The following is a 26,569-nucleotide window of genomic DNA, read 5'->3' as shown; positions in this document are numbered from 1 at the left end:
CTCATGCCAGGGACACACAGACCGGGGACACCCCTCCCTGGGACACCAATCCCCGGGACACCCAGGCCGGGGACACCCACCCCCGGGATACTCATCCCTGCCCAGCCAGACCTGGGACACCCATTTTGGGGACACCCATCCCCGGGATACTCATCCCTGCCTAGCCGGACCTGGGACACCCATTTTGGGGACACCCATCCCCGGGACACCCAGGCCAGGGACACTCATGCCAGGGACACACAGACCGGGGACACCCCTCCCTGGGACACCAATCCCCGGGACACCCAGGCCGGGGACTCCCACCCCCGGGATACGCCTCCCTGCCCAGCCAGACCTGGGACACCCAGGCCGGGGACGCCCCTTCCCCGTCCCGTCCCTCCCGCCTCTCCCCTCCCCGCCGCTCCGCAGTGCCCCCCCCCGGCCCGTCCCGTCCCCAGCTCCCGCCTCCCGTGGGCGTGTCCCCACCGCCCCCGGCCCCGCCCCTCGGCCGCGGCCCCGCCCCGGCCCCGCCCCGCCGCCGGCCGGCCGCGCTCCGCCGGCCGCGCTATAAGAGGCCGGGGCGGGCGGCGGGGCCGCAGCGGGCGCGGCGGGGGAACGAGATGAGCAGCGCCGGCGCCGCCGCTGCAAGATGCTGGATGGACACGTCCTGCTGGGATGGCTCTCCTCCTGCGCGCTCCTAGGGCTGCTCGCCTGCGCCCCGCGGCCCTCCGCCGCCTACTTCGGGTAGGTGCCCCGCGCCCCCGCTCTTTAGCTCCTATTTTATGTTAATTTTTTTGCCCGATTTCGGGATGCTACCCGCACCCTCTTTCCCCTGGCGGGTGCGGGCATCCCCTCCGTCTGCGCTGACAGCCGGTCCGGGGGAGGGACAGCTCGGTCCCGGCGGCTCTCTCCCCGTCCCGTCGCTCGGAGCCGGGCCACTCTAATCCCCTTGGCGTGTGCCTGGCACCGCCGGGCTCTCCGGGACCTGCCGTGCTTTTCCCAGGCAGAAATTCCGCGGGCGAGGGAGCACCTCTTTTATTTTTTTCCCTGACCCGTAGAGGGGTGGCTGGAGACTTCCCCGCTGTAACCTCCACCAGCATGGGACAGCCCCCAAAATACTATTTTTTTCCACCAATTTAAGCCCATGCTTCAGCACCAGGTGCTGGCAAGCGGGGCCCGGCATCGCCCCGGTGGCGTTGTTAATTTTATTTAATTTTATTTAACTGCATTTTTTTTTTTTGGGGGGGGTGCATGCTGCTGTCCCCAGCCTGGGACGGTGTAAAGAGGTGAGGGTCTCTCCATCGGGCTGAGCGCGGAGAGGCGCGGAGCCCCCCCGCATCCCGCGGAGCTCACCTGTGCGCGGTGCAGGGGCGCAACCGGCAGGGGGCGCTCCCGGCCCGGTCCGCACCCGCGCAGGTGGATCCTGCTCCCTCCCATCGCCCTCCGGACCCCCTTATCAGCGGCGGGGGGCTGAACTGGGGGAGCCAAATAACCCCCCTCACCCTCTCTCTTTAAAGCCCCCAGCGAAGGGTCTGCCCGCCTCCCTGTCTGTGCATCCACCCCCTTTTGCTTTTTGGGGTGTCAATAGAGCTGCCTCTTGCCTTTTTCTTTTAAAGATTTGTCCCCAAAATGGGGTCTGGTGTGCGAGGGTAGTGGGGTGCGAGCACCTGGTTAAGACGTTTTGCTGCAAGTTTGCTCAAGAGTGAAGGTTCTTGTCACATTTTGGGATGTTGTGTTGTGACCGCTGGTAGGAGCCACTGGACCAGCCCTGGAGAATGTTTTAGCAGACTTGAGGTTTTTTTTTTTTCCTCCCCCCTCCTCTTTCCAGTAAAACGAATCCTGGTGTTGAGGCTTGTCCATTGCTTGTGGTCTGGCAAAGTTTTCCAAACAGTGCTACTTACATCTTCTCTCTCCAACTTGAGAACCATTTAACTTCCTGCTGCTGGGGCTGGTTTTGTGAGGAAACAGCCCATCCCACGTGCACAGGGTTTTGGGAAAAGCCCTTTTCTCCCCCAGCAGCACGCAGAGGGCTGCATCGAGCCCCTTGGCTCGTGTGGCTGCTGAAGGACCACCAGCACTGTGCAGTTGTACTGTGCCTTGGGGACTGATGGGGCTTGGAAGGAGTTTGGCTGTAACTCTCCTATTAATCCACGCGGTGCTGGGATCTGCTGTTGTGCAGCAGGTAACTCATTCCAGTTGCTTGCTTCTGGGATTTCTCTCCCAGTCCTGTGTGGCTGGTATAGATTTTAATTTCATTGTGAACACGCTGAGCTGAGGGAATTGTGCTGGTAGGTCTGTCCTGACCACTTTAGGTTGTTCCCTCTGTCTCCGAAGGGCTGCTGGTTCTGATTTGAGACTCCCTCTCCAGCAATAAGGAGAGGAGATGCTGCCAGATGTGCACCCAGCCAGATGTGTGCTGCGGTGCGCAGTGAAGTTTGCTTATGCAAAGCATCTTGCTCTCTGGTTAGAGCCACAGCGAAGTAGCAGCATCTGCTGCTAATCTTCTCTTTGTTCTTCCCAGAGGCCTAAAGCAGAGGTTGCTCTTGCTTGAGCTGCTGGGGACACACGGGAATAGTCAGTGCTGAGGTCCAGGGTCCCCGCTAATCCCCAGCGATACGGGATCTAACAAGCGCGTGTGGAAAAGCTAAGCCCTCCTTGCTGTGGGCTTCTGGATATTGATAAGGAAAGGAAATTTTACCTGGTAAAAGCTGTATGTTCCTGCAGGGCTCTTGGTACCTCTGCAAGTGCCCCGTGAAGGCTGGTATTAGCCCTTCTTGCTGTGCCTAGAAATGTAGAATCATGGAATCATAGAGTTGCCTAGGTTGGAAGGGATCTTTCAGATCACCTAGTCCAACCATCGAGCTAACTCTGACAAAACCTGTTACTAATCTAAGCTATATGTCTAGGCACTATGACTGCCTGTCTTTTAAATACCTCCAGGGATGGTGCCTCAACCCCTTCCCTGGGCAGCCTGTTCCAATACTTAGTAACCCTTTCTGTGTAAAATTTTTCCTAATATCCAGTCTAAACCTCCCCTGGCATAACACGTAGCCATATGCATGGAGGGACTGCTCTGGTGAGGAAGCACATCTGTTTATTGATACGAACCTTTCCTTAAAACCTGGATGCATCCCTCGTGCTGAACTGAAATATTGAAGAGGGCTCCATTAATGCAACACCCTTTCTAGGCAGTGGAAGGGACACTCCTTCCCAGACCAAGGCATCATCAAAGCCACTGGGATGTCTCTTGGCCGCCAGCTAGACCCTCTGCTCCGGGTGTGAACATCCCCATCAGAGGAGGTGGTGGGGAGCAGAGCGCAGCCGGTGGCTGCGTTAAACAGCTATGCCGTAGCTGCAGCTTTGCCGCTCTGTTCCATAGCCTTGTGGGGGACAGGGACAGCTGTGGATGATCCCTTCCACCCCATCCCCAACGTCTTATTTCAGGGAAAGAATTCAGCGTCTCCAAATGCATGGCCCGGCGGGGAATTAGTGCCCGGGGACAGAAATTGGGCATGGTTACATGATAACAAGATTGTGTCAGCATGTAGTTATGTCTGTGTCTGCCCCTCTGGGGCAGTACCCCAGTGGGAGGGGATGCTGGGATGGGGGGGGGAACCATGGCTGAAGGCCACTACCTCTCTGTATGTCTGGCTCTGGTGCCTTAGAGGGATGCACAAGCAGCCAAAAAATTATAAACACCCTCTGGAAGTTAAGTTTGGTGTATGTGAGATAAAGCCTTGGTGCAGATGGGGCCCTTCCTGCTTGCTCCATCCCCTGGTTGGGACACGGGCTGAAGATGACAATTCACTGCCTGGGGTGAAGGGAGGGACAGGCTTGTCCCTTGCTGAGGATTATGCTGGCAGCCTGGGTGTTGCTGACCTCGTCCCTGGTGCAGGAGAGGAGCAGGTGCCAGCTTGACCTGGAGCCGGTGCACAGCAAAGGCAGGACCTGAAGGGATGCTGATGGGTAGCAGTGAGCAGAGCCGAGTCCCTGTAGGCACCTACTCAGGAGGGGTCTGTGAGCACTACTTACTGGAAAGCATTAATTACTGGCTGGCTTCAGGGACGGGGTGATGCCACAGCACCTAAGCCTTGTCTGATATGAGACTTCATGATGCTAGAGAGGAGAAAACATGCCTGCAAAACTGAGCAGGACCTGGTGGCTTGTGGCGGAGTCACCCATCAGGGTGCCTGATGAGGATGGGTGCGTTTTAGGGTAGGAGTCTGCATGGGAGACTGTTACTGCCTGACTTTATACCAGAGGGGGAAGCATTGCATTGAGATAAGCGTCAGCCCAGCCTGGCTTGTTGAGATGCACTGGCTGCTCTAAAAGTGAGCCTGCTTTTATGTTCAGCTGTCTCCTCTGCAGCTGGGCTGTCTGAAAACTAATTTGGACCATATTACGACTGGGTGGTGGTGGTGGGGGTAGCTTGGAGCAGCCCCAGTCTGCCAGCATCCCTGAGAAAGCATTGCATTTCACTTCTCTCTCTGCTTTTCTTGAACCTGGCAAGCTTTGGGTGTGGGTACCATCCCCTCCCTCCCCTTCCTCCCTCAAATGTGATGAGGAGGTGGTGGAAATGCCATAGAGGCATCTGGGAACTGTGTTGTCTTGCACTCCTGGGCTTTGGAAGTGGCAGATGACAAGATTAGCCATGCTGGGGGTGACAGGTGGGCTGATTAACTTCAGTCCTGCTCTGCCCCAGTGCCAATGGGGTGGCAAACTGGGCTGTGGGAGCTTGGTGCTTTCCTGATCTGCTTGGTCGGTGGCTCCGAGGTTGCAACCTGTCCCTGCCCATAAACCAAACCCTTCCTATTTCTTTCTGGGTGTTCTGATTTCTAGTCTGACTCGGTTTTGGTGCACCCCCTCCTTTTTTATTTTTTCCCTTTTCTTGCTGGAAGAAGCGTTGGTTTCTGTGGTTTGGAGTTTGCTCTGCTTTCTCCCAGCAGCTCTGCTCCCTCCGCAAACACTTGTCAAGACAGTAGTAATGTTACAAGTGGCTCATGCTTACATAGTGTTTATATTGACAGATTGCAATGTTCTTCATAAATGTAACTGATCCGTATGCTGCACGCAGGCAACAGGAACCCTTAAATGCTTGTGTGGGGGAGAGGGAGGGAGGGGAAGCATAGCTTGCCCTAATTTACCAACACATCACTAGTGAGAGCAGGTTCCTTACTCCATGGTAGGGTTTTTTTTTGATGTGGGAAGTGAAATATATTTTTTTTTCCCCCATTGGCAGGTGCAGAATAAGTACCCCGCTATGCTTTAGGCGCTGCTGGGGTAGAAATATTATATGCCCTGCAATTCTGGGCGTGATTCTGCTAAAATTACTTAGGAAAGAGTTGAATACTGAACTCAAAGGGATATTTGGGGGTTGTGTGCACCCCAATGGGGTGGGCTCTGAGAGTTAGCGTGAGTTCCTGAACTCTGTTGCTACCAGTGTGTGGCATTGGCTTGAATGTCACCTCCAATAAAAGCCAGCCCACTGGGTGCTGGCAGGCTTTGCTGCCTGTTTTTTCCAGCCGGCGGGATACGCTAGGTGCTAACAGGGCTGTTGCATATCAAGAATTTCTGTACCTGTCACTTGATGGTGGTGTGGGGCCACATGCTGGCGTCTGCCGCTTGGGCCGAAGGCGTGTGAACTTCTCGGGGGAAGCCGTTGCGTAGCCAGGCCACAGCGTGTTGGCTTTCCAGACGCGCCGTTTGCCTCTGGCGTGTGTGAGATGGAGCAGCTGGTTCTCAGCACAACCCAAAAAAACAAAACCTGGACGCGGGTGGCGAGGGAGGAATGCAGCACGCAGGCAAACACAGCTGGAGCGTAAGAAAGCAGCTCCCGGGGGCTGGGAGGATGGCTTTGCCATCCCACCCTGAGGTGTTCTGCCTCTTCTAGATGGTGATACTGGTTTTTAAGGTGCTGGATTATTGGGTTTTTCTTGGAGTAGGAAGGGTGTGCCTGGCTTGGTTTGTTTTTTTTTTTTTTTCCTACTTCTTTTGAGCTGGGTGAATTGTCACATAGAGACTGATCTGTCTGAGTCCTGACTGGCTTCTGTCCCAAAATTGGCCTCTCTGGGTCGATTGGAAGCAGTGTTTAGCCTCCCTTCCCTTGGTAATGGCCAGGAGAAGTATTTACTTTCTAGGTGCTTGAAGGTGGCACTGGAATTGAAGTGCCACAAGGATAGTGACAAACGCAGGAAAAAAAATTAGGTACTCAGGGGTAAGATACACCAGACCTGCATCTCCAGCCTGGGGGACCAGGATCTGTCCCAAATCAGGCTGGGAAGTACACGGAAGCTCCTTCCACCTGCAGAGGGCTTGGTAGATGGAGCAAAACTTTATACAGCCAGGGATTAGTAGGACTTGGACTCATGTACTGTATTGACCATGTTGATTGAGACTTGGGGACCACTACCTTGTGCCTCAGTTTCCCTCACTTGGGTAGACATTGGGGCCATTTTGCTCTGAACTCAATGGTGAGCATTTTATGTGGTCTCAGCCTAAATATTTCATGGGGGTTTTTTGCAGGGGTCACCAGCGCTACAGATGACTCCCCAGGGGGAGAAGATGCCTTGTTAAGAGACTGTTAGCTGCGTACTTGGCAAAGCAGGAGGAGGCCAGTGACTTTCTTTAATGTGACCGATGATGCAGAACTAGACCAGGAATCTATGAGATTCTGGTCTCCTGGTGAAATGCCTGGTCAATGATTAACTTGCTTTCTGGAAGCTGCTAACAGCAATAAAAGGGAGTCCAGCCCCACAACCCCAACACAAAAAGCCCATGAGTGTTTAATAATTAAAGGCCTTGTGCTTTATCGCAGGGTAATGAGAATCGCCTTAAGGCTTATTCAGTGGTAGGTAATTGAATTAGGTTGTGGGATTGGGAAGGGGGAGGGTTCAGTGGAAGGTCTGGGAGACTGTGCGGAGAAGCCAATGTGATGCTCCTTAATTTGAATCTTTTTGACCAGACTGGGCTTTGTCAGTCTTTACTGCTTTCTTCTTTCTGTTTCATTAATCCACTGTACTTGCAGACATGATGTAATTGCCTCCTGGAAAAGATGTTCCTGTCCCAGGGATGCTCCGTTCCATTCCCTTCATTTACTGGGATGCTGACAGTGTTTTATTCCTGGTGTTTTCCTTGGTGAAAGGTTGATATTTAAAGGCTCACTGAGATTTTGGTGGAAAAACAAAGCCAGAAGACACTGCTGAACTCTATCTGTATTCTTGGAGGAGTCTGACTAGCTGGAGGAGGTACCAAACCAGTGAGCATCACCCGTGCCTCCACTGCATGAGGCAGTTTCTGGTGCAGAGCTGACCAGAGCCGTACAGGGGTGGTGGGACCTAGAAAGCTCAGCTTAGAATAGCTGAAGGCTAGACTTGCCTGCCCTGTCTCCCTCTTGTGCCCCTGTGCACAGCTACTTTCTAAGATGGACTTAGGTTGGAAAGGGGTTTTGAAGCTTTTTGGAGACTAAGGAGATGCTACATTGGACTGTCCCTAGGGGAGAGGCTGTCTTGAGCATGGTCTGAGGCCACCAGAGCTGTAAGGACTTCTGCTGCCAGAAGCCCCATATAGATCCTGTGCTCCAGTTACATGGGGCAATGTGGCACCTTCAAGGCTTGGGTTCTCTGGTCACTTGAGTTCTGTAGAGTATAAATGGGACACTCTTATCCTAGTGTTTGATGTCTAAGGCATTTGAGAGGAGACAGCTCAATGCATTAAAACTATCTTGACCCGCTAACCATGCAGCTTACAGCTACCTCCTGGAAAAAGCACTTTTGGGTGGGATGGCACTTGCTTAGTTCATACTAAAACCTATGTTAGAGACAAACTTCTTTTACCCCAAGTTCCCTGACTGTCTAGGTAGGAACCTGCCAGCTTCCCAGTGCTTTCCTGAGGGTGTGTGTTGAAGCAACCCAAGAATTCTCATGTACCTGGCTTTCCAGACTGCAAACACACTGCGCATCTGGCTTCCCTCCATAATGAAGCAGCCTTGCCCTCTGCAGCCAAAAAAGCTCTCTAGGGCCTTGTAGCACGTTAATGCAATTGGTTTCTCAATCTGAGGAGCTCTCAAGCAGAGGGACCAGTTGCACTATTAAATGCTGATGGGACACTACTGCTCCTCATGCAGAATGTGGCTGCAGGGAGACTGGTGCTGCAGGTCCTGGACCAGCACGTGGTTTGGCTGCAGGTGGGGCAGGTAGAGTATGTTTTCCTGACTTACTGGACCCAGAGCTGGGGAGTCTGCTCAGGCAAGTTGAGAAGGAGCTAGAAATTAAAATGCCGGGTGGAAAGGGTTAACCCTTTGGAAGCTGGGTTTTTTTTGGGTTAAGTCTCAAATTTTTCTTCTTCCCTTGCTTTTAACCGTGCTTTTTAAGGTTCCCTCAGATCGTGGCTGTAAGTGCTAATAAGTCTTATCTCTTGAGATACTGTCATAAAATACACTTATGAAGTTTATCAGCCTAGTAAGCTTTACATTTTATTGTAATGTGTGTTTGCACTGTGCTAAGTGGAAGAGGGAGTATTTTGACTACATGGATAAACATAGCAGTTACAGGATTTGCTTTAGCTGATAGAAAAAAAAATCTATTCTGACTGATTTCCCTTTAGCCGTTGTGGAGAATTCTTTTTCAAATGGATCAAGCAGCTCCTGCGTGTGTTATGTGGTCTTCCACTCTGCTTGTGACCTTAAATCATTCTTCTATAAGGTGTGGGGAGTATTTTGTTAATTCGGTTGCTGAAGGATTTCTCTTGGGGGAAGGGGAAACGACAGGTTAAAAAAACTTGAACTCTTCCTTTGGAAAGAACACAGAGCAAAACAGCGCTTCTATATATCCACTAGAGAACATGCAAACTCAACAGTATCTGACATTACTGCTGAGTCTGTGCTGGCTTGGAAGGTAGCATGGAGTGTGCAGCTCATGTTGATGGGATGTCAGGCTGTATGGGAGTTGGCATGAAATTTTTTGAGCAGATTCATTTGGCCTAGTTCATTAAAATAGCATTAATTGGATAGCTAGATGCTTAGGGAGTTTGGGGAGGGGTGGGTGGGGGGGATGGGGAACAAGCTTGCTCTGGCTTCTGCACTTGCCGTGCACTGGATAGACAAGTTTCACAATTGTAGCAAAAGTTTCCTTTCTTGGAAAAACTGTTCTGAGTCTTCCAGAGGCTGAAGTAGCATAATTGGCCATTTATTGTGCATAGTAGGAGGTAGGTTCTCATGCTGTGGAGCAACATGTGACTTCCCCTAGCTGTGAATGAGGCACTGAGGTGCCCATAGGAATACCTGAGCTTTGCTTAAAAACCTGTCTGGCTAAGGCAGTACTGGGAGGAATGGGCAGAAGTTTAGCCAGAGCCTTGGTCTGCCTTTGGCAAAGAAACCTCTCCGAAACCAAACCGCAGATCAGCCTCCCAAAGCAAGTAGGGTCAAGCAACTCTTGCTTTTGAGACCAAGTTGTTTTGGAAGAGGTCAACCAATGAGCAAAAGAACTAGCTTCTATCTGTTCTAGGTCTACTTAATTTTTTCCTCCATTGTTGGAGTCCAGCAAAATTAACAGTTTACTTTGAGATACACAAGGGTGTGTCTTGACCTGTGTGATCCAGGGTGACCACCTGACCCCTGGGTGATGCCTTCATGTGTAACATGCAGGTAGGTGAGACAGGCTGTCAAGATGAGTTATTTTGATGCGCAGAGCCCAGGGCTTGACACTGTGTTTCTTGCTTCTGTATCCTAAGAACCTTTTAACTTCCCCAAGAACCGGTCATGACTCTGCTCCAAAAGCATCAGCATTTCCAGATGAGCATCTACTGAGGTAGGCTCAACTATGTCTTCAAGAATACATGTTCTAACTTCCAGTCAGAGCAAGTTTTTACCTTTTAAATTCCACCTCCACAAAGTGCCTTATTTATGTTCCCTGCTGTCATCAATCAGCTGTATGTGACAGCTCCTCCAGCTCTGCATGTGGGAGTGTGTTGGGTGTTGACACAGCCTGTGCAGGAGTACACTGGTGCTAGCTGACCCCTCCGTAGGCTTGGATCTCATGATTTGCTGTGGTCTTTGTACACTTCCCCACCTGATTGCTTAAAAGAAGCAGCACAGAGGCATTGCTGTGCCCCAGTCCTCATGGTTTGCCTACAGCTAATTCCCAGTGTAGATCTTGCTGTGTGAATCCCTGCTGAGTTGGGTGCATTGACTGGCTTTCACTATTATGGTGAGCTCAGGCTTTTAAATATCCTCATTGTAATGTCTTCTCTGCGGGTTGATATTTTTTTTTATTGGTGATCTTGGTATGGCAATGAAACAAAGCCAGGCAGCCCTGGTGGGCAAAACTGCACTTCAGTTAGAGATTACAACGGAAGATTGTAGGTGAATCTGGCTCTACGTGTTGCAGAGGACTCCTTGTGGGCTTTCCAGCTCAATCTTTTAGGATTACTGTTAGTAAAAACCTTGTTCTCTGAAGTTACCAAGGTGAAGTGTTCAACCTTGGCTATGCTGGAAGCTGAGCTGCTGGTGGCTTCATTTTACCCTAGTGACCAACACAATGCTTCACTTTGGATCAGTGCAAAGACATCTAGTAGATGACTACTGGTAGGGCATGTTTTTTGGTGGATCTCTACCCTGCTTGGCCTTAACACCAAAGCTCCTCACTCTGCCTGCAGGAAGGGTAGATCTCTTGCCTGCAGGAGGTCTGACAGATCCTTTCCCAAAGTTTCTTGCTTTGATTTCAGTGTCTACTGAGTCCCATGGAAAACCAGTCAGTCCTGTCTCCTATGGGTGCCAAGCATCTTCTAAAGCAGAAACTGTCAGTGTAGTTGAGGGCACATCAGGCAAAGCATTGTGAAATACTTGGGCAAGCAAAGAAAACGTGTTTCCACTTGAGGTTAGCATGGGATGCCACTGTGTATTTTGGTGTTTCTCAGCTTCTCTACATCCTATTTCTCTCTAGCCTCAAGCACAGGTATCCCAACCCACCCAGGTCTGAGGAGGCCTGGACACCTCTCTCTTTCAGTAGTCTCAAAGGAGACTTCTAGTGTCCCCCTCTTTAGGGATGGGACCATGTGTGCTCCACTGACCTGGGGCATGTCACTGCTCTACATGCCTCTGCCACTTTTGGTGGCATTGCTTGGAGAGCTGAGCTTCTCCATTGCCTGGAACCAGTTTTGGTCTTGCTCAGGGCTGTGAGTTATGATGTGAATGAGTGAGCTGTGACATGTGCTATGACATGGGAGTGTTTGGGAGACAAGTTCAGTTCAGGATGAGGTGTTTGCCTGTGAGCCAGGGCAGCTGGTGGGACTGGGTACCTGGGAGGCAGCTGAGAGTGGCTGCACTTAGGATGAGGATCCAACTTGGGTGAATCCTTTTGGGCTGATTTCATTGGTGTTGGCTTCAAGGACCTCTCCCAGAGCAATTGATGGCTTCAGTAGAGCTTGCCCAGCTCAGTGACAGAGTTCAGTTTACTGCTCTGCTGTGAGCCCTGCTCTGCTACAGCTCTCCAGGGCTGCCCGTCTCCTTTGACGAGAAACCCTATCCTGGAGCCCAAAACCCTCTGGGGACAGTTGACCAGAACTGATACTTTATTTAAAAGAACAGACTTGTTTTGCTTAATCTTGACAAAAATCTTTTCTAGCCCTAATCCTCTTCCAGTGTAAGGTGAGATCTTGAAATACCTGGCAAACTTATAGCATAGCTCTCTTTCTGCATCTCTGGGCCTCTCTGTAATCAAAGGTGAGGGGGGGCAGGGATGTTTTCAGCCCTTGCCAAAGATAAATCTCCTGCTGGGAGCTAGCAGGGAGCTATTTCCCAGTCTGTGGTTAGCAAGTTGATCTGACAGGCCAGAGGTGAAACAGCCACTTGAGCTGAATTACAGGGTCTAACCAAAGATCCAACACTTCCTTTGGCTCATTAGCACGCCTGTGTTGCATCCCTGGTGACTATTTCTATCTTCTGGCTTGTCCCATGTTGACTCTGGAAATCCAGCGGCTTAGCATGAGTTTGAAGAGAGGACTGAAGCTGAAGAGCTGCTCTTGGGAGAGCGTGAACTGGACTAAAGAAGGCTTTGAGCAGTTCCTGTGGTCAGTGTGATGTGGCTATTCTTTTTACCTGATTGAAGCCATAATCTCCACACTGCTTTCTGGAGCTGATGAAAACGTGTTTATAGGCAGAGACTTGTCTCTGCAAGGTGCAGGGCAGATGCTGGACCAAAGAGATTGCATTTGGAGGGGAGTGGGACCAGGCATAATCCTGCAGTTGTCTCCTGAGCTTGCAGAGGGATCAACAGCCATGCAGAAAAAAAATCTCACTTGATGTACTGGAGATGTCTTAAAGCTAACTGCAGCCTGTCTCAGGGGATCTTGTGGTCCCAGTCTCCTGCAGTGCATGCACTGGGTTCCCTGTGGGCTGTCCCAGATGCCGCCTTGTGGGAGGTACCAGGGTAAGAGAAGGGCATCCTCCCTCAGCACTGCATCCCTTGAGGCACTCACTTGGGCTGCTGCAAGGCTCATGGAAAATCTGAGAGCTGGAACTGGCACTGGGAGCGGGGAGGTGAGCCTGAAGACTTGGCTTCTTCTGACTCATTGGAGCTTGAGACTGCAGCAGGCTCGATGACCCCACTGCACGGTGACACTGGCCATATTTTTACCATGCCCCCTAGCAGCTGGCTGGGGTTGGATGCTCTCCCTCTCAGACCATGCTGTAGGCAGGGGGGCACCGCACCTCATGGCAGGATGGTGACCCCAACCACTCCCAGAGGCTGACTGCTTTGGTGTTGAGTGTGGTATGAGGCTGGTGAGCTGCCCTCAGGGATGCTGTGCTTCACTTGTTGTTGGGCAGACCAGCAGCACAGGGTCAGATGCAGGGGGCAGTTGAGTAGCTTTGTTCAAACAGATGCTCTGCCTGCTGGTGTGGGACTGTTCACTCTGTTACCAGAGCTCTTTGGAGCACTCCTTTCAAGTGCTTTCAATTGAAGTGGCTCTAGAGCTGGTGTCTGATCTGTCTGGATGTGTTTAGAGGCCAGGGATAGGTTTTACCGTGCTCTTCCATGGGGCTGAAGGGAGTGGAGAGACTGATGGGCATCTGCATGGCTTTGGGCACATCCATGAACCTCGGGGTACTTCAGCTTGTAAAACAGGGCTGCTCTCTGGGGGAGCAGGCTGTGAGCTGAGCTGACTCGGTGCACAACCCTTGGCTCTTCCTGGGACCCGAAAGGACTGTTGTACTATGGACCATACCTGAAAGTGTCTTCTATGGGTGCCTGATGAAGCAGAGCCCTCCAGGTTGCAGTTTCTCTTCCTTTAGCAGCAATAAAAGGGAGGCATGTGCAATAAAGACAAATGCATGAGGGATCTGCTGATGGCTTAGTGGCCTCTGAAATGCTAATAAGCAGGAAAACCCTGCAAGATCTGACTGCACAATGAGTCTTGGAGCTGAGGCTTCATTTTAGGTGTGCAGTGTTGTACCCACTATCCTCTCCCAGAGCATTGCTGTGAGATGCACGGCTGGATTTTCAATGCAGCTGCTGCCCTTGCATAAAGCACCAGCCACACATTGCTCTTGCTACTGTCAGCTGCCCGAGTGCCTCTGTTTATGTATCTAAAGCTTGAAGGCTGGAGAAGGAAGAAATCCGACCAGTGCAATGGAAACCTTCAATTCCCTGCGGTCCCAGGAGAAGAAGAGTAGCTTCAGGCTGGAGCTAGGAATGAACTTCATTTGTACACTGCCTCGCCTCTCCAGGAGGATCAGCCAGGAAAAATATCAACAGTTCCATTAAAAAGTCTGCTGCTTTGCTAAAGTAGTGGAATAAACATACCTGTAGGCATAACGGCCTGAACCGCACAGGAAACATTAACTAGAACGAACACACGCAGACTTGCTCCCTCTCCCCCTGTATATCTCCCAGATAAAAAACACTGTGCCTCCATGGTAATGTGTAAAGCAAACAGCAGCTGGGGGGGATTATTCTTAGCTGGGGCAGAACTGGCTTGGATCAAACAGAGGGGTTTGGTGCTTTCCTAGAAAGGCAAAACCTGTGCTGGATGCTGCTGCCTGCTCTTGGGGTGGGGGGGCAGGGGAACCTGTGGTAGAAGCTGGGGCAGGATGGGGTTTGGAGTGATTGATAGTGCTCTCTTTCGTGCCTGTCACCCCTTCTTAGCTTCCTTTTCCCTGTTTCTGTGGGAACTGTGTGGGATTGAACTGTTTTTGCTCTAACCAGTTGAAAAGCTGGGGTGGAAACCAGTGGGAAGTGGTTAACACCCTGGGAGCTTGCAGAAGAGTAGGGTGGGTGTGATGGCACTAAATGGGGAAACCAACTGCTCCTGACCCTTCCTGTATGGTGTAGATGGTCCCTTCAGTCCCCCATGGAGCTCACAATATGTCTTGTGACATCGCTGGGATGGTGGGAGTAGAGACCTGCAAGCTTGTGTTCCATATTTCAGTGAGGGGATGTGAGCTTCAAGCCTGGCTTGAATGAGAGATGCTGCCAGTGCTTCTTGGACCAGCAACTTGGTCCCGGAGCTGCCCATAAAAACAGCTTCCCCCTTGGCCATTCCCAGCATATGGTATGCACAGAAAATACATGTGGAAAATGCCTTCGCTTGCAACCAGATGGCACCTGTCAAGCACAAGTAGACATTTCTATTAGTGTTCTTATTTGAGTGTCTTGGACCACTCCCAGCCTCTGCAGAGCAAAATAGCCCCGCTGTAGCCTGTCCTCCCAGAGCAGCCCCAGAGGCAGATTGATGTGATGATTGCATGCTAGAGACAGTCCCTGTGCTCCCAGGCCTCATCTGCACAGCCACTTAGCACAACTAATCTGAACTGACTTTTAAAGTGGATTAGTTCAATTACTCTTAACTAGCCCTGGTGGAAACACTCTCCTTGGGGGGATTAAAGAGCCTTAATTCACTTTAACATACTTGATTTCAATGCAAATCAGACTAAACTGAATTAAGGGCACTTCAGAGCCTTGCGCGGGAGGCACTCCTTCAAAACTGATGTTGTTTAACCACCCCACTTTGCATTCCTGTGCTCAGTTCATTCCAGTTAGCATTGCTGGAGTGTCCCCTTACAGATGACTAATATAGGCAGCCTCTCAGATATAAAGCTGCAAACATACTACCTAGGCTAATGTGTGAACCAGCCCCTGTGAAGAGCTCCTGCCTCTGCTGATTCAGTGCTTTAAAACACTCTGGCTGGGTAATTTTGAGGTGTTTGCTCTGTTTGGGTTTTTTTTTGCTATTTCTTTTTTTTTTTCCATATTTCGCTTTTTTAATTCTTCAAGCTCTTTGCTTTTTCACTTAAAAATGCAGGGCAGTGAGTCACACCCCAGTTTTTCTCTGTCATCCTTGACTCGCTGGATAAAATGTGAGTATTTCACCAACAGTGCACTCATCCTTTTAGCTCAGTAATTTAACTCTCCAGCTGAAGATGAGCTGTGGTTGGGAAAGAGATTGGCCTCTGCTTCCATGAAGCTTGAGTGAAAAACAGTCATTACATGCGATGCCCCGGGCGACAGGGCAGGATAATTCTTGCTTTGGAGAGAGTTGGGTGGGACAGAGGTTTTCTTCTGTGTTTTAAACATCAGATAATGTGTGTCTTGGGGAGAAGAGGGGAATCCTGCCAGCATCGAGTGAGGGGAAGATCCCTGAGAAAGGGGGAAAAATTGTCACAGTGTGTTTTTTTTTCCCTTCATACTGACCCTAAACTTCAGCTCAGCTTTGCAAAGGCGAGAGGAGGTAACACTGACTCCTGTGTGGATGAAGTTCTCCATCCCCTTACCTGTATCCCTGCAGTCCATTAACTGATTTAATACCATCCTGACCCCTTGGGCTTCACCTGAACCCCCTGTTTTGCTGCTCTGGGCTTAAATTTAATCCATACTGAGCGTCTGCCAGCAGCCCGGGGAGGGGATGGCTGTTTGGCACAGCTTTGCCATCTTTCACAGGGACGGTGGCTGAGGAACCGAAGGGTTAAACCTGATCACTGAACTGAGTGCCAACATTGCTCTTGGTAGTCTTCTTCAGCATGCCAGAGTGAAGGTTTATTTTGCTAATAGCCCTGTGTAACTTCACTTTCCCTGCCTTGCATCTCCCCCGGTTATGATATTTCAGCTCCTCTTAGTTTAGCATCATTTAAGAAATAGGTGAGCAGTTTAGGTGGTCACAGGAGCAGCTGGCAGCTATATGAGCTTTTTTTCTTGGGAGGGGAACAAACTTTCTTTAGCTCAGGTTTTTCATGGCTCTTCATGAGAAGTCCCCTGGTGCCCCGCAGGCTGTGGAGAAGGGAACAGGGATTGAACACAAGTGGGATGCAGATGCTGCTGCCCTGCTGTGTTGGGGCTGTGAGACCGCTCTGTGCTGCCATGCTGCAGCTCTGAAATCCCTCAAAAGACCCACTGTGCTGCTGTACAAAGTCTGCATCTCGCCTACGGCCATGGGGATGATGGAGGAGAGGCATGTCCAAAGCTGCCAGCAGTTCTCTTCTAACCAGGCGTTTGGAGATGTTCTGGGTCTGTTGGGTTTTAGCTGGGGGAGTAAAGATGGAAGGACACAGCACCCTGCTGTGGGTGGATTATAAACTGGGCCTGGAAAGGTCTCAATTTGCAAATTCATGAACAATTGCTGACAGATACTTTCCCACACTAACTTTTCAAATGCTCAATGGAAGCTGTTTTCCTGTGAGCCTGGCTGCTTTCATCAGTGCTGTTCTCTGGTTGAACCATAAGGTGATTTCACCTTATTTTCTTACTACCAAGGAGCTCCTCCTTCCTTCTCTGTAGCAGCTTGTGTATGGCTGAAGAACATCACCACGTTGGTCTTTGGTCCCTGAGCTTCTTCAGGCTTGGTCATGAGGTGGGCACAAAGAAAGACAACATGGGTGTTTGCTGATGTAGTTATGTATTAAATCTGGTTTCTCAGGCTAAGTCTCCTAGAGTAGTAGTCAGTAGCCAAGTCTTGGGAGGTTTTTTTTTCTCTTATTCTTGCTCAAGGAATATCCTCAAAAATGAATACTCTGGTATTCCAGAGAATACTGGTATTCTCTACCAGTATGGGGAAAAAAAACCCAGTCTTATAAATTTATTATAGGTTTTTAATTACATGAACCAAGACCTCTGTCTTGCTAGGTTTTGGTGGCAAGCCTTAATGAGTTTAGCACCATGAGGTGTTGGTGTTTCTTCCTTTAAGACATGAGGTCATTAACCTCATCTCTAGGGGTATTGCTCTGGGCAGTCCTGAAAAGAATACAGCTACTGAGCACACATCACATCTCGTGTAAGCAGCCAACTTGTAACTTCACTCCTGAGAAAACACCAAGTTCTTACTGAAAGGAGATGTTTCACCTAGGTGCAAATTTTTACCTCGGGATGGTGCTGTATTTTAACCTCATGATCTATGTGCATCAATACCTCCTGCCAAACTGGGCCAACAGTAAAACCCCCTCCTTTCCTAAGGATGCCTGGAAAACCCTGGGGGACCTGTTGGAACAGGTCCAGCGGAGGGCCATGAAGATGATCAGAGGGCTGGAGCCCCTCTGCTGTGAGGACAGGCTGAGAGAGTTAGGGTTGTTCAGCCTGGAGAAGAGAAGGCTCCGGGGAGACCTTATAGCAGCCTTCCAGTACCTAAAGGGGGGCTACAGGAAGGGTGGGGAGGGACCCAGGGAGTCCTTCAGGGAGCCCGTCAGGGATTGTAATGATAGGAAGCGGGGCAATGGTTTCAAACTGAAAGAGGGTAGATTTCAATTAGATATTAGGAAGAAATTCTTTACTGTGAGGGTGGTGAGGCAGTGGAACAGGTTGCCCAGGAAAGTTGTCAATGCCCCATCCCTGGAAGTGTTCAAGATCAGGCTGGATGAGGCTTTAAGCAGCCTCGTCTAGTGGGAGGTGTCCTGCCCATGGCAGAGGGGTTGGAACTAGATGATCTTTAAGGTTCCTTCCAACCCAAAACATTCTGTGATTCTGTGTGGTTCTGTGACCTTTCCAGCGTAGCTCTTTGAAGGCCTCTCTGAGGCTTTGCTTGTAAAAGTAGGCTTTTCAGTAGAAGACACCAAATAAGGTTGCAGGTGCTAGGAAAAAGGTACTCCATTAGAAAAGAGAGGCCAGCTCCCCTGAGGAATTGCCATCCCTCTATGCAGCAAGTTGGAGGTGAGGATCTGCTTTGGCTAATTAGTCTCCTGCCTGTATCTCAGGGGTGTCATTCTTATTGAAAGCTTGTGGCCAAAAGACCTCAGATATCAGTGACTGAAGGCAGCTGGTGTTTGATTGGGTTTGTAACCATCATCTGAAAGAGGGAAGCTAATGAGCTGCCTTTGTGAAGTGGGAATTACTCACATCAAAGAGCAAACCGGAGTGTGGCTTTCCAAGCCTTGGGTCTTCCCAGGGTGGTGGCAGGGAGCTCCAGGGCTCCTTAGGAGTGCTGGAAACCTAAATGCAAGACCTGTATGGACCTGTGAGGTGCATTTTGGACCCAAATGAAAAGATTCTGCCTGAGATGTGACTTCTTCCATTGGGCAGAATGGTAAAGGAGCTGCTGGAGCTGTCCCTTAAAATGTATTTTCAGTAGGTGGAAGAAATCTGGCAACTTCTGAACTGAATTATCCCTTCTGTGGGCCTGCATTCTGAGGGATGCTGGCCTGTGACATCCATGGAGTCTGTGGGGTTTCCTTGCTGGGTAAAATGACCCCTTCTTTCTACTTCTGCAACTTGTCCATAGGGTTGGAAAGTATCGGCTGTAGAAGATGCCCAACTTCTATCTACAAAAACATGAACTAAACAGTGTCAAAACTGGGAGTAATGGGGCAAGTGAGTTATTGGTATAAGGGTTTTATGGCTTTTTGTGATTTCGGGTTGATAAATACAAACCTCAGAACTTGAGTTCTTGCTGTAATCACGTGATAACTAGGAAAAGGGCTGGATGGAGGAGATGAACAAAACTAAATCTGTAGTACCTATGCTGCTACCCAGTCCCATCTCTGTAACCCCAAGGACTGATTTACAGGAAACCCTAAAGAGAAATTTCTTTGCAGACTAAGCTCTTGAACAGGTAGATGATGAGGCCAGTGTCTTCTCTGATACCTATAAATGTAACTTTAACAGAAAGATGGTGTTCTCTTAAAAGAACTGAAAACTCTTAAAATCAATAAAATCCCTGTTGTGGGATTTTTATACATCCTGCTTAATGGGTTCAGACTGGAACTATTTCTTGATCTCTTGCTGCCCTGTTTTCAGCAGCCTCTGGACACCCTGTGGGCTGTTGCATTTAGATGCCAGTATAATTTGGTAAGGATTTGTCCTTTTTAATGGTTTCTTTCCCACCTCACTCTTTAAAGCTGCTCTAATTCCATATTGCCCTAATTGAGATATGCAAATTTTAAAAGGAAAATCACAGCCAATGTATTTTAAGATCCTTATGGGCAAGCAGCTCCCTGCTTAACGTGATAAATTTGGACAGCTTTTCTTACTAGGGAAAATAAAAAGCCTTCCAAATCAAGAAAATTATGTAAGCAAATCCCATGTGTGCTCTAAAATTAAACCTGCCTTGCAACCTCTGGGGCCTTGAGTGTGAAACCAATAAATATTATTTTGGGGAGGCTGTAAAGCCTTGCCTGGGGGCTGTCCAGTGGTGCCCTAAAGTTTTCTCCCTCTGACTCATTTGTTGTGACCAAATGTGTAGGAACATCAAACTGCCGGAGACCATCCTTGCCTAGGACCTGTTCCCCAACATCCTCAATGAGTCACAATAGGTATTGAGCCCAGAAACTTTGCAGAAGCACTGGAAAACTTGTCCCCTGCCCCCATGCAGCATCCTAGTCGAAGGCATGAATGACTCTGTAACACAGCTGTAGCTCAGTGCAGGTAAGCGATGTCTCATCTGTGACCGAAAATGTCTGGTTTGAGCTTCCTAAACCTGGAGTTTGCAGGCTGTGTTTCACGCACTCTGCAAATGATAGTTATTCTAGGATGAAGTTGGCAAACTGAGTTAGGAAGGCTTTTACTTGTCGTCATGTCTCCTCGCTCCATGTGCATTGTGAGGAACGCTCTTCTCTTACTGTTGTGTCTTCATCCTCCCATCCCTCCTGTTGTGTTACCTAAACTCTTCTCTACTTTGCAGTCACATAAAGCATGTTTTTCTGTGGTATGTGGCCAGAGCTGCTTTGGAGACCTCCTTTCCCATGCTGTGTTTGGAAAGGGTCAGCATTATCCTCCAGGGATTTGAATGTCTCCGTAAGGTTTCCCCATGAGGACTCTGGTGCCAAACTCCCTTACGGTTTGGGGTGGGAGAAGGGAAGACCCTCTTCTCTACATGTGGTCGCTCGAACAGTATCTCCAGCCACAGTGGGATTTAATTGACCTCCTCCTTAGCATTGTGCTGAGATGGTTTTAGGCTGTTGATGAGCTGGGGTGGTATTAAGGTGTTCCTGGCACTTCTGGCAGAACCCAAATATAAACACCTGGAAAGTCTTACCAAGGAGCACCTCTCATCTTATGCTCTTAGTTCTCGTTAGGCCCAATAGATCTGTCAGCTCAGCTGCACAAGGTATTTCCATCTGGGGAAAAATCTCCCCTAATTTTCTCTTGCTCTTTTATTTGTAGGCTGACAACAGGTTTCTAGCAAACACACGAAGGATTTGTTAGCGTTGCTAGCCTTTCCCTCTGCCGAAGTCATTCTTTCTTTCTTGGCCCTTGGTCCTCCTGAGTTCTTCCAGCCAGGAGACACTGAAATCACAAATGTGCAAAATACAAGATGGATAAACATCTTAATCTCATGGATACTTCAATCTAAATGTTTTCCGAGGCCCTCCTTCAAGAAGGATTAGCCGGTAACAGCCTCTGAAAGGTCGTAGCCTTGCTTTGACTTGCTCTGCTGCTCAAGATGCTAAACGTGTGTGAAAGCTTCAGCAAAAGGCCTGAGATGCCATCGGTGTTCTCTAAGGCTCTGGGGAGCATCTGTGTGTCCTCTTGGGCTTTGGACATTCGTCTTGGACCTCTGCCTGCCTGTATTAGCCATTGTGATAGCGTTGCCTAGAGCGCCCAAATGTGACATGTATCAACTGGCATTTTGGCTGCACTAAGTGTAAGATTTTTCCAGTGTAGGTTTATATCTGATGTTTTTTTTTCTCTCAAGTGTGCACATATTAGTGTTATGATTTATTTTCAGACTGTAACTTTGGTTTTATCACTTGAAATTCTTTGGAAACTTGGAGGGCTTTTTTAATTAGTTGCAAGCCCTCTTTAACTTGGGGGAAAATTCCAGTGTTGAAGAATGCTTTTGATTCACAAAGAAATTATGTTACAGAGCTTTGGTAGAAAGGTTTCTTCTCATCTTTGGTTTATTTGTGCGTTACTTTCCTCTCTGAAGCCACCATTTGCTTTGATAAAGATAACTTTGCTTCTCAACAGCTCCAGAATAGATCAGAGTTTGTTATTGAAATGCCAAGATTCTCAACATGGAAATCCTTCAGCAGAAAATTGGGTGGCAAATCATGAGCCTAGGAAACTAGGTCTTAAGCGCTTGCTTAAACTCTTTGACACAAGGTGGAAGAAATTAATACAAATAGTGTTTTTGATGATAAGTAATAGTGATTGTTGTGTGCTAGGATGGATTATTCTTGCTCCCTAATGCCCTGAAACTTGCTAATCAGCCTGTAAGAGCAAAAAAAAAAAAAAAAGAATGTTTCCTGGTTGTTCCTTTGCTGTAAAATAAAATGTCTTTCCCTGATTTTAGTTTCAGTATTGCATATTGCTCCAGCTGCATATGCAAGTTATAAGCTGTTGAGGCACTTTCAACCACTGCTATTTTGGGGCTGGAGAGGGGTAAACTAGAGGGATTCCTTTCTCCACCACCAAGAAAACAAACGTCACTCTGGGGATGGTGGTGGAGAGAAAGCTGGCAAAGCGAGTGAGATTCTGCCACTCTTGTTCCTGTGGTTCGGCTTGCAGAATTGCAAGTGTAACCCATGCTTGTGGGGTTTCAAGGAAGTGAGGTGTGAGACTTGTGGGTTAGCATCCCTTGGGGATGCAGGTCAGGGAACGCTGGATGCCTCCATAACCTCAGGGAGGGCTGGAGGGAGCCAGGGAGGTCGGTGGAAGGCTTGGCAGGAGGCATGCGCTCTTGCAAGGATGAGAGACCAAGGCTGGGGGTGGGACAGCTTTCTTGACATGGGGCCAACTGGAAAGTCTTAAGCACAGCCGAAGAAAGGGGAAGGGGAATGTGATATCGTCTACCAGGGAAGGACGTAAAACCGAAGAGAAGGATGTAGCCAAGTTTTGTCGCAGTGCTATAGGGTTTCAGCTGCTGCTTCAGCAATGCTGTTTTGCTGTGATTTGCTTAAAGTGCTGGGAATTCTAGTTTGTGTTGGTAGAAGAGGCAAAAGAAATATCTCATCTTGGTGTATGTATCTGTTTAAGTTTGAACTTCCTTGAATCTCCTAATTTTTTCCCTTCGATTTTCAATCATAACCCTCCTTTCAAATGTGCTTTGCCACAGGATTCAAGGGAAAATATAACTCAGGTTAAATTAGAGTGCAAGTGGGGTACAGCTGGTGGTTCAGACAGCTTTTAACTTCTTTTGCCCTGCCTTTTGTCTTCTGCATGTTATTTAGCCTTGAGCAGACAGCTCTGGTCCTGCTTCTTCTGTATGGTGAGAGAACCTGCCAGGGAGACTTATTTATGGGCAAGTTGTTTCTTTTCTTGGAAACACAAATCTGTAGTTTTGCTCTAGTATCACTATTCACAGTTTTTGAGATTTCATTGTATAGCTAAGCACCTTCGTGACGCTTGGAAATTGAGTTAGACTCTGATTTTTTTTTGGTGTGGTTTTTTTTTTTTTAGTCCATTGACTCTAATTCTGACAGGTTTCATGTAGCTGTGCCCTGTATCATCCCAGGGACGATGACTCAGACTCCAGACCCACTGAAAGAGGTGGGACGTGGGAATTGTAAAGAAGCCCACATGCGTTTTGAAGACAGATGGAAACTTCATTTCAGGCTGGAGCTGCTCTGGTTATGAGTGGCTCTAATGAGCATCTGTTGATGGAGTAGTCCAGGGAGGGGGTTCTCAGTGTTTTTTATTCCTGATCATGTTAGGATATGAAGGGCTAAACTGAAAAGGAAGATAAAGGTTGTTTATGAAGACTTACAGCAAAGGTTACAGAATATGCCCAAAGTGTTTTTTAATTTTTCTTTTCCTGTTTGCAGTATTTCCAAGTCAGACAAATTCCACCTGCACTAAAGCACTGTCACAAATAGCTTTATTATCTGATTGTTCATACATGATGCAGGATTTCCCTGATGTATATATCTCCCAGGTATAGGCTGGAGTCCCTGGAATTTGCTTGTCCCTTGTAGTGCTGAACACCACTTCTGGCAAATTCATGTGAAAACTGAGCATAACTACTGAAATGCATCTGCAAGTGAATCTGGAAGCAGTGGGATTTAATACCAGCACCTAAAGCATCTGGAGATACCTTTTAATATACAATTATGGCTAATGCCAACTTAACCATTTAATTTGGGAAACTTCAGAGGTGAGCTGTGTGAGTAACCTAAATCATCTCCTTCATGCATGCGCACTGCAGTGGAATTTTGTTTCATGGTTGGATGCAAGTTTTGCTCTGCAAAATCCTTGCCTCTTTCAGGGAATGGGCAATTGCTAAATATTTCTCTTTACCATTCTCTTTAACTGTGTGGCCCCAAGGCTCACTTAGAACACATTATCCAGATTCTACAGTCAATGGAAAACACATTTGGTTCCTCGTGGGTGTTTTTAAGATGCACAGAGCTCAAAGAGAAAGCTATCAAGAGTCCACTTATCTACAGCATCCCTTCTGAAGCTGAGAGTCAGCTTTTTTTTTCATTACTTCTGAGTACTTAAAATTATTATAGGTCATCCCATGTTGTCATCACTAGGGAAAACCAGAGACTCAGTACCTGGAAAACGAGGCGTACTAATGACTTGTGAAAAGCTGTGAAAGCTGCTTGGCTGAATTGTCCTTGTATTGTGGACCTGCTAGAATGAATTTTAATTCTCCAACATGATACTCGTAAGATTGTAGTTGTCTCTTCCTGTGGTGCCCTACCTCCTTTCCACCTGGTTGTCCTGAGGAAATGAAGACAAGATGGGGAATTTGGAAAAGAATATCTATTTCATGCAGTGCTCCTTTGCAGAATGTGGTCACGTAAACATTTTAGAGAGGAATTATTTCCTAATCCATACAAGTAATTATGTTGATGTTTCCTGGCCCTTGAGTGGCTGAATTGCAGGTCATTTGTATATAAGAATTTTATTCTTTTCACTTCTTCCGCTTCTAGTTCTCAAAGGAGTTCACGAAGAATAATTTAGATACAAAACTTTCAAATATCTTCTTCACCTCTGTTTCACAGATGGACTCTAAAGTGTTTTGAATTCTAGAGGAGTTTAGGGATATAAACCTATATAGAGTTGTGTGCAGAAAGTGCACTGGTTGTGTTTTGTTCATTCTTGTTGGTTTTTCCCAAATGTGTAGATTAATGGGCCATCTCTCAGTTGGAGCTTCTGACCTTGCTTATAGCTTCTCACAGTCAGCTAAAACCTTATGCCATTAATTCAGCTGTAACTTCATAAACTTTCTAAAGGAAAAGATTCAAATCCTGCACTGCAGATTTGTTGAGGAGAGTGGACCCAATGACATTTCTGGGGCCTAAGGAGTAAAAATATTAAGGTGAAGGGAAATGGGAAGTATTTTCTCTTTTCCTCAAGTTCTTTGGGGCTGTTTGCTGCATTAGATATGTGGCCATCATCTTCCCCTTCAGTCCTTGGAATGGCCCTTATATGACATGTGGAAAGACCATACTCAATATTATACCATGGTACTATTATGGATATCTTAATGCAATTCGGGAGGTCAAGATAGGGTGTCCTGTAGTATGCACCCAGAGAGCTCATAGTTCACCTCCATGGCATTTTTGCATAACCGGTGATTCAAGGACTGTCTTTCTGCTCTTCTTGTTTTGCTAGCTGTTGGTAGGTAGCTTAGAAAATGGGAACTTGCAGAAACTGGTTGACAGTTTGGATGACTTTTGCACGCTGGGATAACTCTAAGCCTGTGGATCCTCTTCCCATGAGACAATTTTTCCTTGAGATGCTTTCTAGCATGTTTTCTTGCACTTTTTACTTGGAATTGAAAATGTTTCTCCCTTTAGATGCCTGCAGGCACTGGGAAAGAGTGGTGTAGGGATTAGCATAGGAATAATATGGTGTAGCTCTGCATTTGTTGGGACTTCTGTCAAGCATGAGCAACTTGCAAATCAAATGGCTTCCTCACCTGGTTTGCTGCTTATGAGGTCCTATTTTACAGGCAGTGGTTGTAACTCAAGGTTTGCTCTGAGCTTGTTCTTGGATTTGAGGTGAAACAGTCCCTGCTTCATGAAGTATACGTCTCATGGAGCTGGGGAACAGTTCTCTGCTAAATGAATATGGATACAGCTGTGGCATCCCACAATGCTGCACCTTTATGTCCAGTCTTAGTGAGGCTCTATTCCACACACACCCCCCCGCCCCAAGTAACATGAAATCTGTCAAAATGCTGTGAAGAACAGCTTTCACATTTGGTGAGGATCGGGCTGGCGAGGTGCAGTGTGACATAATATGTCTTTGCCCTCTGTAATCTTTTACCCCTTCCAACATCCAGGCACACAAGAGCCGATTCAATTCTTAATCTTGGTGTAACGAAACCACCTCGTGGTTTCTGTATCTGAGTTGATCTAAATTGGGATGGCAGGAGTCCTTGAATCCAACAGCTTTAGGCTATTTTAGGTGGTGAAAATCTGCATTGGCACTATGGAAGGCGTTTGTAAGTAACAAGCTAATTATGTAAAATGCACACTGTCCACTTGTTAAGATCTTCTTAAAGTTTCATAATCTAATCAGAATTTGCTATGTATAACACTTGGCTTGTTGTCCTCCCTCCTGCCTTTCTAATGCAACTTAGTTGGATGGATGGATGGATGATCAATACAAGAAGGAAATGCTTTCCTTAATGCTGGTTGGTTGTGTACCACGTGCCTTTCATACAATGCATAAAGGATTTTTCTTTTAATTACTGAGCTCAAGGGTGTTGCTTTGAAGATGGATGATATGCAGTCCCATCTGCTCAGCAGCACTCATAGAATAAAGCTTTGGGTCTCCTCGGGCTACAGTATTTTGGTTCATATGACTCTTTGTTCATATTGACTCTACATAGTATCATAAAAAAAGATGTATGTGCTGAAGTCACAAAGTATTCTGACCTGAAGTGTTGGCAGAGGTAGGTCTGGCTGAGGTCTTTGCCAATATTCTACAGTCCTTCAAAAGGTAAGTGAGGATCCTGCCAGCAGTACAAGCCTGTTAAGGCCATTTTGGCTATCAGTATCGATTTATTTATCACATGTGATTAGCCACTGTTACAGCATCTGCTTCCCTTCCACAAAACTGTGCATGGATTCAGACCTTTGAGGAAGGGTTGTACCATTCCTATAATGGTGTAGGAGCTTGGCCTTTCTTGGTGGTGGTGAATGGACATTGGGAGATGGATGGCAGATGTTCATGTTGTTTGTTCTTTCCCTCTTCTTGCTGGGACAAATTGTGGTGTGAAG

General features: G+C 48.1%; 1 protein-coding gene across 1 annotated transcript in view; it reads left to right on the top strand.

Moving 5' to 3' along the window:
• Positions 1 to 589: 589 nt before the first annotated feature.
• The window catches only part of WNT9A (Wnt family member 9A), a 62,222-nt gene continuing 36,242 nt past the window's right edge, over positions 590 to 26,569 (top strand). Inside the window, exon 1 of the mRNA XM_063324241.1 lies at positions 590 to 723. Coding sequence (XP_063180311.1) covers positions 629 to 723 — 95 coding nt within the window. The 5' untranslated portion in view covers positions 590 to 628. The remainder of the gene's footprint in view (positions 724 to 26,569) is intronic.

Source organism: Chroicocephalus ridibundus, chromosome 2 (genome assembly GCF_963924245.1).
Source record: "Chroicocephalus ridibundus chromosome 2, bChrRid1.1, whole genome shotgun sequence".
NCBI lineage: Eukaryota > Metazoa > Chordata > Aves > Charadriiformes > Laridae > Chroicocephalus > Chroicocephalus ridibundus.
The sequence above is the reverse complement of the archived record's forward strand: the minus strand, read 5'-3'. Positions and strand labels throughout refer to the sequence as shown.